At 41.1% G+C, this 16,606-nt stretch overlaps 1 protein-coding gene across 2 annotated transcripts in view; it reads left to right on the top strand.

Moving 5' to 3' along the window:
* The window catches only part of LOC126425019 (uncharacterized), a 334,609-nt gene extending 326,804 nt beyond the window's left edge, over positions 1-7,805 (top strand). Inside the window, exon 8 of one of the 2 annotated variants that reach the window (XM_050087926.1) lies at positions 7,621-7,805. In XM_050087926.1, coding sequence (XP_049943883.1) covers positions 7,621-7,794 — 174 coding nt within the window. In that variant the 3' untranslated portion in view covers positions 7,795-7,805. Of the gene's footprint in view, positions 1-7,619 lie in introns of both variants that reach the window. The other variant, XM_050087928.1, reaches the window with a different exon arrangement.
* The last annotated feature ends 8,801 nt before the right edge of the window (positions 7,806-16,606 follow it).

Genomic DNA, 16,606 nt, shown 5'->3' with positions numbered 1-16,606 from the left:
CATGAGGATGTAGGGCCCTGTTAGTGTTGCTATAATTTTCATTTGTAGTGTGTATTGTTGTGAAACAAATTTATGACGCTATTTTTTCCATAGTTTCCAGTATAATCCCCGTTGGCATGGAAGACAACAGAAATGACGACTTGCTGACAGGGATGGGCAATGTCATACAATGCAGTACTAACAAGGAAGCATCCTATGACCATAATTATGTACACAGCTGCACCATCTGCAGAAGGACATTCGCAAAATTGCAGGACCTGAAGGAGGACAATCACACGGACAGTCTTGAATTTCTACATTCCTGCAGTGTTGTCACAAAACAGTGCCACGAAACAGCAACATGAAAGAGCAATTACGTCTGCATGCACGGATCGGACATTATGTGTGTGTGAAGTGTGACACAAAACATTCACAAGTGGCACTGTACCCAAGAAACACTCATTTCTGCATATGGGCGAAAGTCCATATATTTGGCATGTACAACGCATGACATTCTATGCCAGGGCTTCCCAACCCGTGGTCCGCGGACCCCTTAGGGGTCCGCCGGCTCTTTCTAGGGGGTCCGCGGCCACCTTTCACCAAATCGTGTAAAATAATGAGTAAAATTATTGAATAAAAATGTGAAAATCAAATTCACCACTATTTTTTTTCGTGCGAAAAATATGTGTACTTTTACTTGAGGTCGTATTCCCAAGCAGCCTTTGCGGTTCCTAAGTGAGAACGCATACACAGTTTAGTGCCGGAGAATGCGGCTTCTCTGATCGACTGTTTCGCAACAATACGGGGGTCATTTGTGCGCCGGCTCACGGCGCTAGATGCGCTGAAACCTTTTACGCATGCGCGGAGCGAGCTTTGTTGACCATTCACAGCACTCGCTGGCACATATGTGGCCCCAGGCATCATTAAATGTTGAACTTGCTTTGTCAGTGCACTACCTATTTCATAAGTCGATTTTTGAGCTTCAAGTCACAAGACGTTTCTAACCACGACCACCCTGAAGGAGCACATAAGACTGCACTTAGGTGAACGTACTCATATCTGTCAAGTGTGTCACAAGACATTCTCAGATAAGTGCAGACTGAGGCTACATTCACAAGTGTACAGTCCGCGCAGAATGCCATGGCAGGTAGATGCGCAAATGTTCACTTGTGCTTTGATAGTACAAGTGCCTCTAGTAGTTGAGTCCTAACCAGTCAAACAAGGAGTGTTGCAACACTCTAGTAGCACCAGCAAGACAATCAAAGTATCTGGAGGTTAAATAGCTTGGGTCTACTCATGATTCATCCAGTTATTGGCAGTAATTTATTCAGTAAACAATTAAGTAATAAAGGGTACGCTGAATATCTGCAGCACATCCTTGCAGAGTTACTAGAAGGTTTCGCATTACCCGCATCTTGTTAATATGGCCATACGAGTAAGAAAATGAGTGTTGAGCGCAGCTTCCATGGTGATCAGTAAACCAGAAGTTGGATACAGAGTTATTCGTAAGTATCTCTTGGGTTTCAGAAGACGACTGCTTGAAAACTACCAGAAACACTGGTAACTTTAAATTTCAGAGCGAAACCCATGGGAACTGAAAGCTTCTTAATGCAAGTGCCATGTTCCCAATGACCCCCCCCCCCCCCCCCCCGACGTCTTTGGGTTAGAGATGAATGAAAACAACTTGATGGTCAAAAATCGACTTATGAAATAGGTAGTGCAATAACAAAGCAAGTTTAACATTTAATGAAGTTTACACAGTCTCACGTCACCAACATGTTGTGAGAGAATTCTGTAACAGTGGTTTAATTTAAGTGAGGAGCTGAGGAAAAGTAAGGTCAGTAGCTTATGAAAAAGCACATTCTCGGTACAAACAAACGTATAATGTCTTCAAGTATGTTGTTGCAAAGCCCACAGCATTTCTCATTTCACGAGCCATCGGTGGCCCTTAAAAATTTCATTCTTTCATCGAAAAAATCTGTAGTGTGGAATTACACGGTAGGTTATGAAGTTTTACATAATAACGGCATAAATACTGTCCTCCTTGCTGGCTACCATTTGCCAAAATCCCATTTCGATACCTCAAACCGTTTCTGATATACGAGGAATGTTGTGGATACTCGCCGTAACGTGCTCGCCTCCCATGCAAGCGGGCCCGGGTTCGATTCCCGGCCGGGTTGGAGATTTTCTCCGTTCGGAGACTGCGTGTTGTGTTGTCCTCGTCATTTCGAATGAGTTTTCTCGCGATTGGTGACAAGTCTAAAGAAATATTCAATATGAAGTTAAAATATTCTGAGTTATTACGCTGCGTCATGTTTCTTCTAAAATGATCGACGTCTCGATCCCCTCTGCTCTGATCTTCCTCTGGATCTTCTGGTATCCACTACTGCTAGAACATGACGCGGCCTAATAACCCAGCAGATTTTAACTTCAGTGATAACGGCCACAAAAGCGTCCACACTTACATAAATATTCAATATGTTAGCTAAATTTCATACACAACAACTTATTATGTAATATGCACCAAATGCAAAATCATAGCGACCTCTATTTTTCATCGCAAATTTTTCCGGATTTCGCGGTGTGTTTTACTTCCGTGTAAATATCACAATAACTATAACCATTAACGGAATGATGGGCACATCATAAAGAGCCTGGCACATGAACCTACAAGCAAAGCAAAAATGATTTTTTTTTTACCAAGTGCTTCCTGTAAAATCGTTTGAGAAAGATTGCAGGACGTGCGCCTCTATTTTGTCATTACTGAGCAGCCGAAAGGTGGGAAACACTAGTTGGTCGCCCTCCTCCGAACAAACGAATGAACTCGCCCGGTGTCTTGGAGGAAAACTAGCCACTGCACATCATCAACCGTATCCTGATCGGACTCTACCAACACCACCTAGACTACAGGCCTGCGCGCACACTTGTGACGTCACATACTGGTGGCCGGGTCTGTATCGGAACGCTGCTGTTAAGCATTCTGCAGTTATACGAACTTTACAAGTTTTAGAGCTGAAACTGCATAGGGATTTGCACTTCTACATGGCGTTGTAATGAAAGTATGGAAATTTATATCACTGCGTAAAGTAACTGAACAAAACTGCCATATGTTATTTCAAGATGTAAGATTTTTTGACGATTTGCCTTAAATACGCGTTTCTAGGCTTGAATACAAACTGCAATTTTAAATTCTGGCTTTTACCTCAGGAGCCACGTTTTCCTGCAGTAAAAAATCGACAATATGCAACAACAAGCAGACGTTTTCGGTTTTAAATTAAGCAGCTGGAGCTTCTACAGAATTTAAGAGTTTGTTTCCCCGGTTATTTTCGTAAATTTTCCTCTCCACTTCAAAATTTGCTGGCCTCACACGAAACTCAAATCATTCGACGAAATGGAGCACCTCCTGACATAATGTTTAATAAATCAAAAAATCCGAAAAAATATTTTATTTCCCTGTTTCTCCAGAACTTTAGAACCTTAAACGTGAAAGTATTCTTTCTCCTATATCCTTGACTGAAGGATAGTGCTGTTAATTTAACGAGTCATGTTAATTTAATCACAGAGTGCTGTTAATTTAATCACAATGCACTTACCTCGAAATTCTGCTTTCTGTACTGCTTAATCTGTCTAACACTGAATTCATTAAAGCAATTTTCTAAGGAAGTTTACTCAAGTTGAAATTATTTCCAAATAACTGTATATGTAAAACTGAACAAAATCATTCTGTGGCTCTTCCAAATAAAAGTACTGGGAACTCAATAATCTGGTAGGAATGATAAGGAATACTAAACATTTTCGAGCCACACTTATCAATATGACTTTTCTGTGTGACAATAGTTGCAAATATGAGACACATTTCACAGCCAGATTCGTATTAACCTCGCAGCAATGGTCCAGAACTAAGAAACAAATTATACTGGTACATGATACATAACTGTTTTTAAAAACAATTGGCAAATGTGGTGCAATGGAAACAAATAACAGGCTAAAAATTTTTTTGTCATTTACTTACCCTTGAATGATGTGTAGACACAAATTCCTGTCTGGGAATAGCTGCAATCCAGCCATTTCACACATTAGGGAAATCGAAACATGTGCACGTTCATACCTTTTTGGGATTTATAATTTCCCTGGCAAAATGGAACGAAACACTTGCATCCCATACTTCGAAGAACTGTAGGCGAATACTGTATGAAATATATATCACATTCACGTGGCACACACTTTCAACACAACATACACGCCAACAGGACTGCCAACTAAAGATAAGATGGCCAACAGTTTGTGACGTCACGTGCCAATATGGCCGCTGTGCGTAGGCCTTGTATCTAGAAGGCTTTGACTCTATGAAGCAACATTCACGAGTACCCACTGGTGACGCCATCCATAATCGTCCTTATTTGTGCGAGGTGTGACAGGAAACGTTGACAGTCAGCACTGCGATCAAGAAGCACTCATCTCTGCACACACGCGAACGTCCACATATTTGAGGCCCGGAGTGGTTTTAGATTTATTGCAGTACAAGAGAGATTGCACTCCTGCCATCGTTTTTAATGCAGCATTTTCTGCCATTTTATCTGAGCACCACGACTATGTAGCTGTTTTTACGGATGGGTCGAAACAAGGGGATTCCGTTGGTTGCTCAGTTGTTTTTCCATATCGTGTCCTCAAAGTCCGACTGCCTCAGACTTTTACTGTCTTTGACGCAGAATTGTTTGCGATCTTGCGGGCACTGGAGCACATGAGACATTCTTCCTCTCCTAAATTTCTTGTCTGTTCCGATTCAGTCAGTGCCCTTCACTCATTGCAACTTTTGTATCCGGCAGACAAAATTGTCCAGACCATCCAGGATGCCCTCCTCCGACTACAGCGACTGGGGAAGGTAGTAGCTTTCTGCTGGGTTCCGGGGCATGTTGGCATTGCTGGGAATGAAAGGGCAGATCTCGCAGCCAAGGAGGCGTGTCTCGCCCCACAAGTATCTCAGTGTGCTATCCCCTTGCACGCACTCACCTCGCTGTTGAGCTCACGGGTCATGCGTCGGTGGGAGGATGAGTGGCTGGAAGTGACTGACAATAAGCTCCGTATAGTCAAGCCCACAACGCGTGTGTGGTGTACTTCCTTTCAGCCCCATCGACGGGACGAGGTTCTCCTCACTCGGCTTCGAATGACGCATGGCTTCCTGCTCCGGCGAGAGGACCCTCCAATGTGTGGTGCTTGCGGCGTCCAGGTCACTGTGCGCCACGTTTTATTGGATTGCGTTTTATTTTCTGACCAGCGGGTCGCGGCTGACTTGCCAGCGGACCTGCCATCTCTTTTAGGCAACACTCGGACGAATGTGGTTAAAGTTTTAAAGTTCTGTGCCGTGTCAAATGTTTTTACAAAGATTTTAGGGAGAGGATTTTAATTTTCTCACTGTGTGACAAGCTCGCCCATATTTTATGTAAGTGACCAGCCAATAACAATTTCCTGTGACATTCTTGTTGCTATGTTTCCCCTTTCCTTAGGTTTTACTTTCTTATGTAGCATTTTCCTTCTTTTCCCGCTTTCTTTGAGTGTGTGCTTTAGTTTTCTTAGGTCTGTCCACATTCGTTCCTTTTAATGTGTGTCAGGGCGCTGATGACCTCGATGTTGAGCGCCCATAAGCCCCAACACACCACCACCACCACCATCATGTACGACAAATGACATTCAAAACCAAGAGCGTCCTGAACGCACATTTACGTGTGCACACTGATTCAAGAAATGGTTCAAATGCCTCTGAGCGCTATGGGACTTCTGAGGTCATCAGTCCCCTAGAACTTAGAACGACTTAAACTTAACCAACCTAAGGACATCACACACATCCATGCCCGAGGCAGGATTCGAACCTGCGACCGTAGCGGTCGCGCGGTTCCAGACTGTAGCGCTTAGAACCGCTCGGCCACACCGGCCGGCTGTACACTCTGGGATCCATACTTATGTGTGTGAAGCGTGTCACAAGACCTTCACAAAAAGATCCAACCCGAAGTAGCACTCATGTCTTCACACGGAGGAACAGAAACATTGGTGATGATCCTGTATTAGGCTAAAATATCAACTACTGCATCTGCATCATCATGATTATAACAATGCTCGCTTTACAAGATGGATTGTGAGGGCGTGTTGTCACAAAATACATCATGAAGGGCCGGTTGTACAATCTCCGGTTAGCAGCCGTTAACTGCTATTCACGGGATAGCGTTGAAAAGGCTTTGTACGAAACGGGAACAACGCCAAACCGGAGAATAAAGTCGGGCTATCTTAACAGGCGATTTCTGCCCGGTCAGCGAGCTTGAGGCCCGCCTGCTTAGCTGAGAGGCAAGTGCTCGCCGTAACGTGCTCGCCTCCCATGCAAATGGGTCCGGGTTCGATTCCCGGCCGCGTTGGAGATTTTCTCCGCTCGGGGACTGTGTGCTGTGTTGTCCTCGTCATCACCACCACCGACGCGCAAGTCGCCCAATGTGGCGTCGACTGAAATAAGACTTGCACTTGGCGGCCGAACTTCCCCAGATGGGGCCTCCCGGCTAACGACGCCATACGCTCACTTCAATTTAGTGAGCTTAACCGAGGAAGTTTTCACGGTGGCAGGAATAGTGACAGACAGCGATGACGATGTTTTGACTGAAGTGTTCATGAGAATGAGGAAGGAGAAGAGAATGAGGTGACGCCGATTCCGAATTTATATCCAGATTTTGCTTTATCAGAGGAAGCCGTACTTCGTCTTTTCAGTGTTGTACGTGGGAAACCGCAGCATATAACGGACAGGTGACACTATTTCTCTGTTTTATTAAATAATACTGTTTATTTATAGTAATATGCGTTTGAATTCAGTACTTCGTGAATTTCGGCATGTTATTTATGTAAATCAGGCGCATTAAAATAACGATTCGTGCAAAAATAATAGTGTCTCTGTCGTATGTTGCAATTGCTACAGTAGAGGGAAGGACTGTTTCATTTTATGTAGCAGACATTACCATAATAGACTTAACCAAATCGAAAAACCACAACTATTGTGTGTACTATTTGTCGTAACAGCTTTTTCTGTTTTAGACAAAACATCGATTTCTTTTTTCTTTTGCTATTGCATAACGTTTTGATAAAACAGTAGTGCCCCAATTTCACTCAGCCACAGTATGTCATTAGCAGAAAATATTGTTCCATTCTGTTTTCTATTGGGAATGCCCCTTTTTGTAAACACCACAGCAGTGTCAGAACAACTCCCTGCCTTTCATTGACAATACTGGGATCACAAGCCCATTAATGCTTCAGAGGAACAAAATTGTCCATCACGTAACATTATTCCCAAAAACATTTAAATTATTTGTGCTAACTCAAGCTTAGTTTAACACAGCAAAATTAACTGGAAAGTCAGTGTTTTAAGAAAGCTATAGCAGATACCTTTTCTATTTCTCAGTTATTAGTAATATCCACATAACCATATCCATATTTATCATAAAGTAATTGTTACCTTTGTTTTATAAGAACATAGCTACTTGCCATTCAGCTAACAGGAATCTTTAGTTATTGAATCTACATAACCATAACAGTCGAAGGAGAGACTCGCAAGTTATGTTTTTAAATTTCTCTTGAACTGTCTCTTGTCATTCTTTTCTTTCTTTCAGGAATGAGTCTGTTCCACCAATGATCCAGCTACAACAGACACTCAGATACTTTGCCTCTGATGATTTCCTTCTGTCCATTGGAGACTTCATTGGTATTGACAAGGGGACAGCCAGCAGGATTATTAAGGGGATGTGTATAACACTGGATAACATCCATGAGAGAGAGTTTTTTTAAATTATTTCTGTTCCCTGATGTACTTAAATAAAAATAAAATAAAATAAATGTATATTAATATTTTTTATTGTAAAATCAATTGTTTTAATTTTTATTTCCTAATCCTAATTTTGAGTTAATGCTTTTTTTTTTCTTTTTGTAAGCCAGTACAGTTCTTCCTCCATTCTCTGGTTCTTATCAAACTAATTTTGGAGCAGCACTGCATGCAGCTCTGCTGATTCTTTCACATTTGAGAACAGGTATTTTTATTCTGAAAATAAAACTGACAGCTCTAAACTGAGATGACTTGTAGAAAAAGAACACAGTGAAGGTGTCTCATCTTCTCTCCCAGATTATATATAGCTGCTAGAGATGATTACACAAGCCAAAATTATGTATGAAATAGTTACAGTTCCTCAAACATTTAGGGTGAGATACAATAAGTCTCCAGTTTGATATGTGCCACAGGTACATTTCTACTCCAGGATTATAAAAAAGATAACGGTTGCTTATTGTAAATGTTGGCATCTTATTCTCCATAGATACACTCAATATATTTCGTAAGCACCACATCATAGAAGCAAGATTTATATATGCCAAAAAAGTCCAGAGCGGATGCACAGATAGTAATTCAGCAAGGATATTTTCTGTGGAACACCCATTGTTACTGCAGTGAATTAATCATTCTAAGACGTAAATACAATAGCAGCTAGGTAGCAATATCTCTCAGAATTTTCAGTCAGATCAATGTCTATGATGTCACAGTTTATTGAGATTGAGAAGACCAACTATTTCACAAAGCAGACTGCATCTCACAGTTGTGTCTGTATCATGTGTCTACTTACAGTTCACCATCTACCATACACCTACGATTTATGGAATATTATTACGTGTTGAAATGTTTCGTCTAAATCGAACTGCCTGTGGCGTTCTCCTGTTGACAACTTTATCAAATGGTTTATTTCGTAGTACACAATTTGGAACTTACATTCCAAGTGTGGGGCAGCACCAATCTGTCACCTCTGCTACCTTTCCTGAGCATAATATTTACGTGTATCTTTCTTAAAAAAGCAAAAATCGTGCGTCTGTTACAGCCGTTCTGTCGATGTACACGAAGTTGTTTGTGAGTGTGTTGCATATTTTTCCCATACTTTATTCGGAAATCTAGAAAGATCTCTTACTGGTCGAACAACAAATCCTAATCCTTTAACTAATTTCAACATAGATTGTTATATTGTTATTCATATAAGTATCCCACCAACTTAGTTAAATGTTCAGCACTAATATTTTCACTGAATGAGATTTCAGCAGTTTTCTACTACACTCTTGAACTCACTTGCAGTATCTACCAGCCTCAAAGTACTGGTACACTCAAGCAAATAGTTTTGCGATATGGAAATCTTATCGATCATGTTTGACAGCTGTTTCTGCAAAGGACGACTATAAATATGAAATGACATACGCGGAAATGCCCAGGGTACTCTTCCGTCTTTGTCTACTTAACTGAACATGAACGCTGTTCCGGAAATAATTAACTGGGGAATAAAATGGCGTCATACAGCGCGCACTCCATTTTAACCCGTGGTTAGCCTATTCCTCGGTTAGCTATCCCCAGATTTATCCTGAGATAGTACAACTAACCCCAATGAAAACAAAATTGCAGGTAACAGAATTTCGTAAACCTCTAGGTATAAATGTACTCATCCAGCGTAAACCACAGTTATTACAAGGATTCAATTAAGGTGAAACAGCGGTGTAGGGTGTCCATTATGTTTCATGTGATTAATATGTAGGGCACAGAATTATACTGGGTCTGCTATATCTTTGTCCCACGCTCTAAAAGATGACGCTGACCTCATGAGAGCCATGTTATGGGGAACATGTACACAGGGAACCATGTACACAGCCATCTTCCTCTGATGGCTGACAGTGAATGTACAGCTTACCTCCAACTGAATGTACAGGGCGTTTCTCAATAAAAATACGCAATTTTTTATTTATTTCTTTTATATTTTCTGAAATGTATTTTATATAAATCTTCAATGATGTACTGAATGATTAATTCTCCATTGCGTGATAGTTCCACGAAACTGTAGTAAACTAACTCAAATTCAAAGTCGAAATGTAATGGCGCAAAGCTGTCATTATTAACTTGGTCTGTGAAAGCTAAACATTTCTTTTTCATGGAGGCATATTCCGTGTTTACAACTAAATGAAAGGCTGTTTGTTTTTTGTCATATGAGTTTCGCTCCTTTCATTTGTGAAGCATCTTCAATGGCCTTTAATAAATGCATTATATAGTAGTTAAAACTACGTTACTATAGTACGTTATCTCACTGTATTCTCTTGTTTTTCATTTTAGAAGCAACTTCTGCAGAACAAGTTTCATGAGGTTAAATCGTCGGTTGGTGTTAGTTACGATTTCCAATGTTCTTAATCCATGTGTGTCGTCCTGGAGATGTAGGAGTATTTACTCGGTCGCATCCCCCAGACCGCCAATTTTATGCGTTTTTTAGCACATTTATTTCAATACTTCCACTTTTCACTGCATTTTGAAGTTGTGTGTTTACAATGTGCTGTGTCGCCAGGTGTCACTGTGTGTTTACCCTTTGTGTTGTGGAGTTTATGTGTGGTTTGATATTTGTTTATTTGTTGTGTGTGTGTGTGTGTGTGTGTGTGTGTGTGTGTGTGTGTCTGAGAGAGAGAGACAGACAGATAGAGAGAGAGACTGACATTATTATGCTGGCTATGTTTTTTTATCTCTGTCGGCTATTATTTAAAAGGCCAACGTAATTAGTGAGTTGATGCTTATATTGATATGGTCATTAATTACTTTAGTTTTCATTGCAATAGCTTTTTGTATATGAAAGTTTTCATTTAGCATCAGGAGTTTTTTGTTGAAATTGCTTACACACACATTTAATAAATGAACAAATATCAAACCACACATAAACGTGCAAAAATCCAACTCACTCATGAGCCATTCCATCTGAAATCAATGCATAAAAAAATAATTTTGAACCTTGATGGTTTACAATTTTGTAATATTTTCTCACTTAATTCTGGTTATCAAAATAAGACAAAATTCAAAATTAAAGATTTTTTGAACATTTAATTTTGATTTATTAATTATGTTTCCGAAATCGCGCTATTTTTGTCACATTTTGGTACCATCAAATACCCATACCTGAAAAAATATTTGACATATAGACCTGAAATATACACCATGTTGCCCACTTTATTATAGGCATTAGAAATATGTGCCGCTTGGTTAAAATCATTAAAATGCTAACTCTGCTCAAACCAAAACTTTGTAACCTGTGAAAATTTCAAAATCGCAATATTTTTACATGTATGTTAATCATATACCATTTATTAATGTGTGTGTGTGTGTGTGTCAAGTTTCATTATGATATTCCAAAGAGAACATATGGAACTAAATTTGGTTTTCCTGCTATTAATATTGCCAGCTGTGTCTCAACTGCACTTGGTCTACAAGATGGTTCACAAAACTATTATTATTGCTTTACTATTTTAAAATTGTACTAAGCTATTCGATACAACAATTAGTGTAAAGAATGTACAGGTAGTATGCATGTTCCATTTTAACTGATTTTATTTGCATATGTATATGCCCAACGCGCCCTTTCCTGTTATGTAGAATACATGGTAAATGTCGTGAGTCCGTTCTTACACAAACACGCCTATTTACCCGACAATAGTAATATATACTGTGATATTTTGCGCAAAAATTAACAGATGATGTTGCGCAAATGTTATTCAGTTATTTGACAACTGCGATACCAAAATAGTAGACAACATACAGTATTAAAATACTACAAGATGTTAATACATTTTAAGTAACAGAAATACAAATGTAAAAGAGGAGGCCCTTAGTGGTCACAATTATTTTGTACATATTTGTTTTTTATTTGAAAATATTTACTATTGATCGCAATATGAAGCAAATACACACAAAGATGCAAAATACATACTGTACATGATACAAACTTTACTGAAGCATGTGCTCAAAATGCTTTCCCTCTGCTGCAATGCACATTTGTAGTCACTGTTCGAATGACTTGTGAATGGCTGCGAGGGTTTCGCGTGAGATATCAGTGCACGCTACGATGATACATTGGTTCATATCATCTGGCGTAGTTGGTATTTGAGCATATACTTTATGTTTGACTGTCCCCACAGAAAAAACTCAAGAGGGGTCAAATCAGGAGACCAGGCCGGCCACTTCAGCACGTTGTCCTATCCAACAGTCCAGGAACTTTTCATTTAACAGCTCTGTAGCCACATGGGAAGAGTGAGCAGGACAGACGTCACGTTGGTACCACATGCACTGATGCGTAGTTAGTTCCAGCAAAATGGGCAGAACGTTTCGCAGGAACTGTGCGAAGTTATTGCTATTTAGAATACCCACAATGACGTACGGGCCCGCAGTTACATTTCTGACGATGCCGCACCACACGTTAACGATCCACAGTTGCTGATGCTGTACCAGTCTAAGCCAATGAGGGTTCTCTATTGACCAGTAACGCGTATTATGCAAATTAACATTACTGTGGTTGGTGAAAATCGCTTCATCAGCAAAAAGCACCGCTGAAAAAACGTTGGATCATCTTGTAGGCGCTGCAGAGCAAACTGGCAAAATTCCTGGAGCCGTTCAAAATCCACACCGGAGAGTGCTTCATGTAATAAGAGGTGAAACGGGTGAAATCAATGCCGGTGCAATATGCGTAGAACACTTCTCTGACTTATACCACATTCCGAGGCGATACGTCGCGGCGAAACAGTAAGGTCGTTGTGCGTAAACGCTAGAAAGCCCTCTTCATGTACCTCGCCAGTTGCAGTTTTCTGCCTTGTCCTGTGTATGGCGTTCCATGATCCCTATTCAAGTAGTTTCTTGCAAATACGTGCAAGAAACTGGCGCGTAGGACGCTCACGATCAGGGTACAGCTCCCCATATAGCTTTATTGCTCTTGCCTATAACAATAAATGAATGATTCGTTTTTGAAGTAGCACGTGTCCACAGGAATTAAGGGGTAATTGTACATGAAATTCGTTGAAATTTGACATTTTCTGTTTTCTACTCCATAATGTATTTTGGACTTTCCTGAACATTTTGGTAGATAATACATTACAATCAGACAATTGTGAGACCTTCAAATAATATTTTGAATGTTGACATGTGACTGTCAAATTTCGCGGCTACGCATTTACTGCCACAGTTGACCAGTTATATCTTGGGAACTAAACAGTCTAGAATGCTGTGAATTGCTTTGTTTTGTGCCTACTGCTACGTCTCAGAAGTTGGCATTACAAATAAGCGAATCAGTCCTTTCTTTCTGATACTAGTTTTCGTTGAAAGTAGTGTGATTATCGGCTATTTTTAGTAAGCTTACTTCTATTGCTTTTTATACGTAAATAAAATGACTAAGCGTAAAAATAACTTCAAGAAACACAAATTTGCGGGTAAAGGATATGTGAGACCTGCATTCATCGAATATCAACCGATAAAAAGGCCATGTCATGCTTTGTGTCCACCTCCACCAAACACTTGGTGTAAATATAGGGAAGCTGAATTTCTTGGCACCATGCATGAATTTACACATAAATACTCTCTTCCCTTGGCAGTAATGGAGGCAATCAAACCTATTTACAGAGATTTGGCAAATCCTGAGCTACTAAAGAAGTGTTCACATGGGAAGACCCAGAAGTGAATAAGTCCTTCAATGATGTTGTGTGGAACCATGTGCCTAAAAGTGCATTTTTTGTCCTTATGACTTTAAAGTTAGCAGTGTGTGATGCTTTAATAACTTTTAATGGTGGGAGCTATGAAAGACGTAAGGTTCTGGAGAAGTTAGGGGTGAGATTTGGGCAGAACACATCTAAATGACTGTGGGAACTGGATGAGCTTCGTGTACATGAAGCAGAGTTAGCTATTCAGCAAATGACAAAAGAAGCAAGAAAGAAAAGGAGGAGGCAAGCACTGGGCTGTTGTGACACTGAAGAAGACACAGACTATGGGCGAGGGCAATTCTAGTGCATAAAAGACACAGAAATGTAAGTCTGTATAATAATTTGTAATAAAAAAAGTTTTAAACCTCAATATCTCTTAACTACATTTTTTGCAATATATGACCCATTTTCTAAAAGGTACTAATGGTAGAAACAAAAATTTTCACAGCATGCCAGCTATGAGATTCAACACATGTGGAACTAGAATAATTAAAATAACATGAGTTATTTTGTTTTTATGTTCATTTATTTACAAAATTCTGTCAATAAACTGAGTGTTTGAAAAAAAAGATAACATACCTGACAATACAATTTTAGTAATAATTCTAGTTCAGTGTATCTAAAATGGTGCACTCAATAATTATGGAAAATTGTAAGTTTGTGTCTTAAAAAGTATCCAAGATAATGGGTCACGAAATTGCATAATTTGACATTGGCGACATAGGACATACAATGTCCTCTTAACTTTACATGTGTAGAGGACAAGGGGTTATTTTTAGGAAATATGGTGCAAAATTGTGATTTAGTGTGTCTAAGTGTGCGATGCGCCAGCCTCATGGCAGGCGTCGGACGAAGGCTGGCCGGTGCATTATGCAGGTGACACAGTTTTGCAACGACCGTCGGTATGTGTGTACGTGTGCGGCAGCCATCAACAGCCAGATTGTAGCATTGGCAGAATTACGCAGGCGCGGACCGGGTGTAGCGCGGTTGCGTTAGCCAACTCATGGACAACATTCTAATAAACACGGCGCCGCGTAACCGGCGGATTCAGCAGCGGTCTGCACTATTTAAAGGCATCAGAGGTGGGCGTCGGCATCCGTTCAACCGATTGGGCGTTTGGTGGCTGTTACGTCGTCATCATCAGTGACGCTGTCCCCGAGGACCGGCCGGTGGAGGGCGTTGTCCGCTGCTGCACCAGCGACTCCCGGCGTCGTCATGAGCCACAGCATCTGCAGGAGGCGCGCTAGGCTGGGCCTCGTGCTGCTAGACTCCTACCATCTGCGCAGCCTCTGACCGAGCACGGCGTCACATTCCCCGGGCTGCGCGCATCAGCACGTCTCCACCACGACATGAGTGGTGGGGCTGAGCTACCGCAAAATGTATCGGAAGAACCAACAATAAAGTAGCAGATTGCTAAAAACAGCCCCCTTCTTCTACCCAGTCACGCCCTACAATCCTGACCACGTCACCTGTTCCGGTCATCCTATTACAAGTGGTGTCAGTCAGGCAACCTGCGCATCACACACTCCTGTTACAATTGGTGACGGTAATGGTCTTCTCCCTGGATTTGGGGGAAACTGTGGCTGGTAATCGATTAGGATATGTGGCACCTGAGAAGGGCAACAGTGGATCAGCAACTCCTCCAGCATGACAAGCAAGTGCCAGTTTTCGCTTGGTGGTTTGTCTGAACCTGTAGCATAGTCTATCTTCCGTTCCTGTTCTTCTTTCTGGGCTTACTGTAGTCTTGATTCGATTGCTGGTAGTATGGAGCAGTCTGTGTCAGCCGAAGTGGCTATTCAGCAGCTACTTGAGCGAGTGTCGGAATTAGAGATAGAGCTTGCTCGGTCTAAAGAAGCGAGCGAGGAACCGTTTCCTGTTAATGCAGTAATTCTTAACACTAATACTGCGTCTTTGGTTACCCCTTCCTCGGGAAAAGCTGGGGAGGATGTTATGATTTTTTTTTTTTGAGAACCTTAGCACACAGCCGCTAAATTGGGGTGCAGAAACACTTTTACATGTGGCTAAGTTGAAAGTAACTGGGTATGCCAGAGTGTACGTTCATTGCCATGAAGAATTAAGGGATGCTCGGACATTTTAAGTATTCAAAAAAGGGTAGCTGTGAAGTTATCTGAGGAAAAATACATCTATATATATATATATATATATATATATATATATATATGAATAGAATGTATCAAAGGAATGGGGAATCAATAGAAGCTTTTGTAGATCGAATTCAAAAAAATTAATATTAATACCTATAAGCTAACGGTTTCCAATAGGGTTAACGAAGCCATTCAGCAGGAAGCTGAGCAGAGGGCACTAGACGCATTTTTCTGGGGAATACAACCCGAAACCTCCCGCAAGTTTATGGTGGAATTCCTTAAGACTCTCAATGAGGCAGTCGGAATAGCTGTGGTGTTAAAGGAAGTTGAAGCAGTAACAAAATGGTTCAAATGGCTCTGAGCACTATGGGACTCAACTTCTGAGGTCATCAGTCCCCTAGAACTTAGAACAACTTAAACTTAACTAACCTAAGGACAACACACACATTCATGCCCGAGGCAGGATTTGAACCTGCGAGCATAGTGGTCTTGCGGTTCCAGACTGTAGCGCCTAGAACCGCACGGCCACTCCGGCCGTCAAACAGTAACAAAGACGCGGGACAGGAAAGCAATGTTTAATGCAGAAATAAAATGTTTCAGACGTGGTCGGATGGGACACATTAGACGCGATTGCAAGGAAGTGTAGTGCAGGAAATGCAGAAGTTGGGGTCATCGGGAGCGTAATTGCAAATGGGTCCTGGCAGAAACATGATAGGAAACCCCAAAGTGGGCCTCACCCTCCTCAGTTAAATGGGGCAGGGGGTGCTGTGTCCATTGTGCAACACCCCCAGTAAGGATTAATGCTTGCAAATTTTTATTGGATACTGGGTCCCAGGTATCCGTGGCGAGTAGAAACGTACTCGGTAAAGTAGAATTAAAACCACCACGCTTGGCGTTAAGTGGCATGGGTGGGGGACAGGTGAAGTCAGTCTGATCAGCGGTGTTCCGAGTGGAAATTAGGAACTTTCAGGTGAAAG

This window comes from Schistocerca serialis, chromosome 10 (assembly GCF_023864345.2).
Source record: "Schistocerca serialis cubense isolate TAMUIC-IGC-003099 chromosome 10, iqSchSeri2.2, whole genome shotgun sequence".
Lineage (NCBI taxonomy): Eukaryota > Metazoa > Arthropoda > Insecta > Orthoptera > Acrididae > Schistocerca > Schistocerca serialis.
Note: the sequence above shows the minus strand (reverse complement) of the source record. Positions and strands in the feature narration are given on the sequence as shown.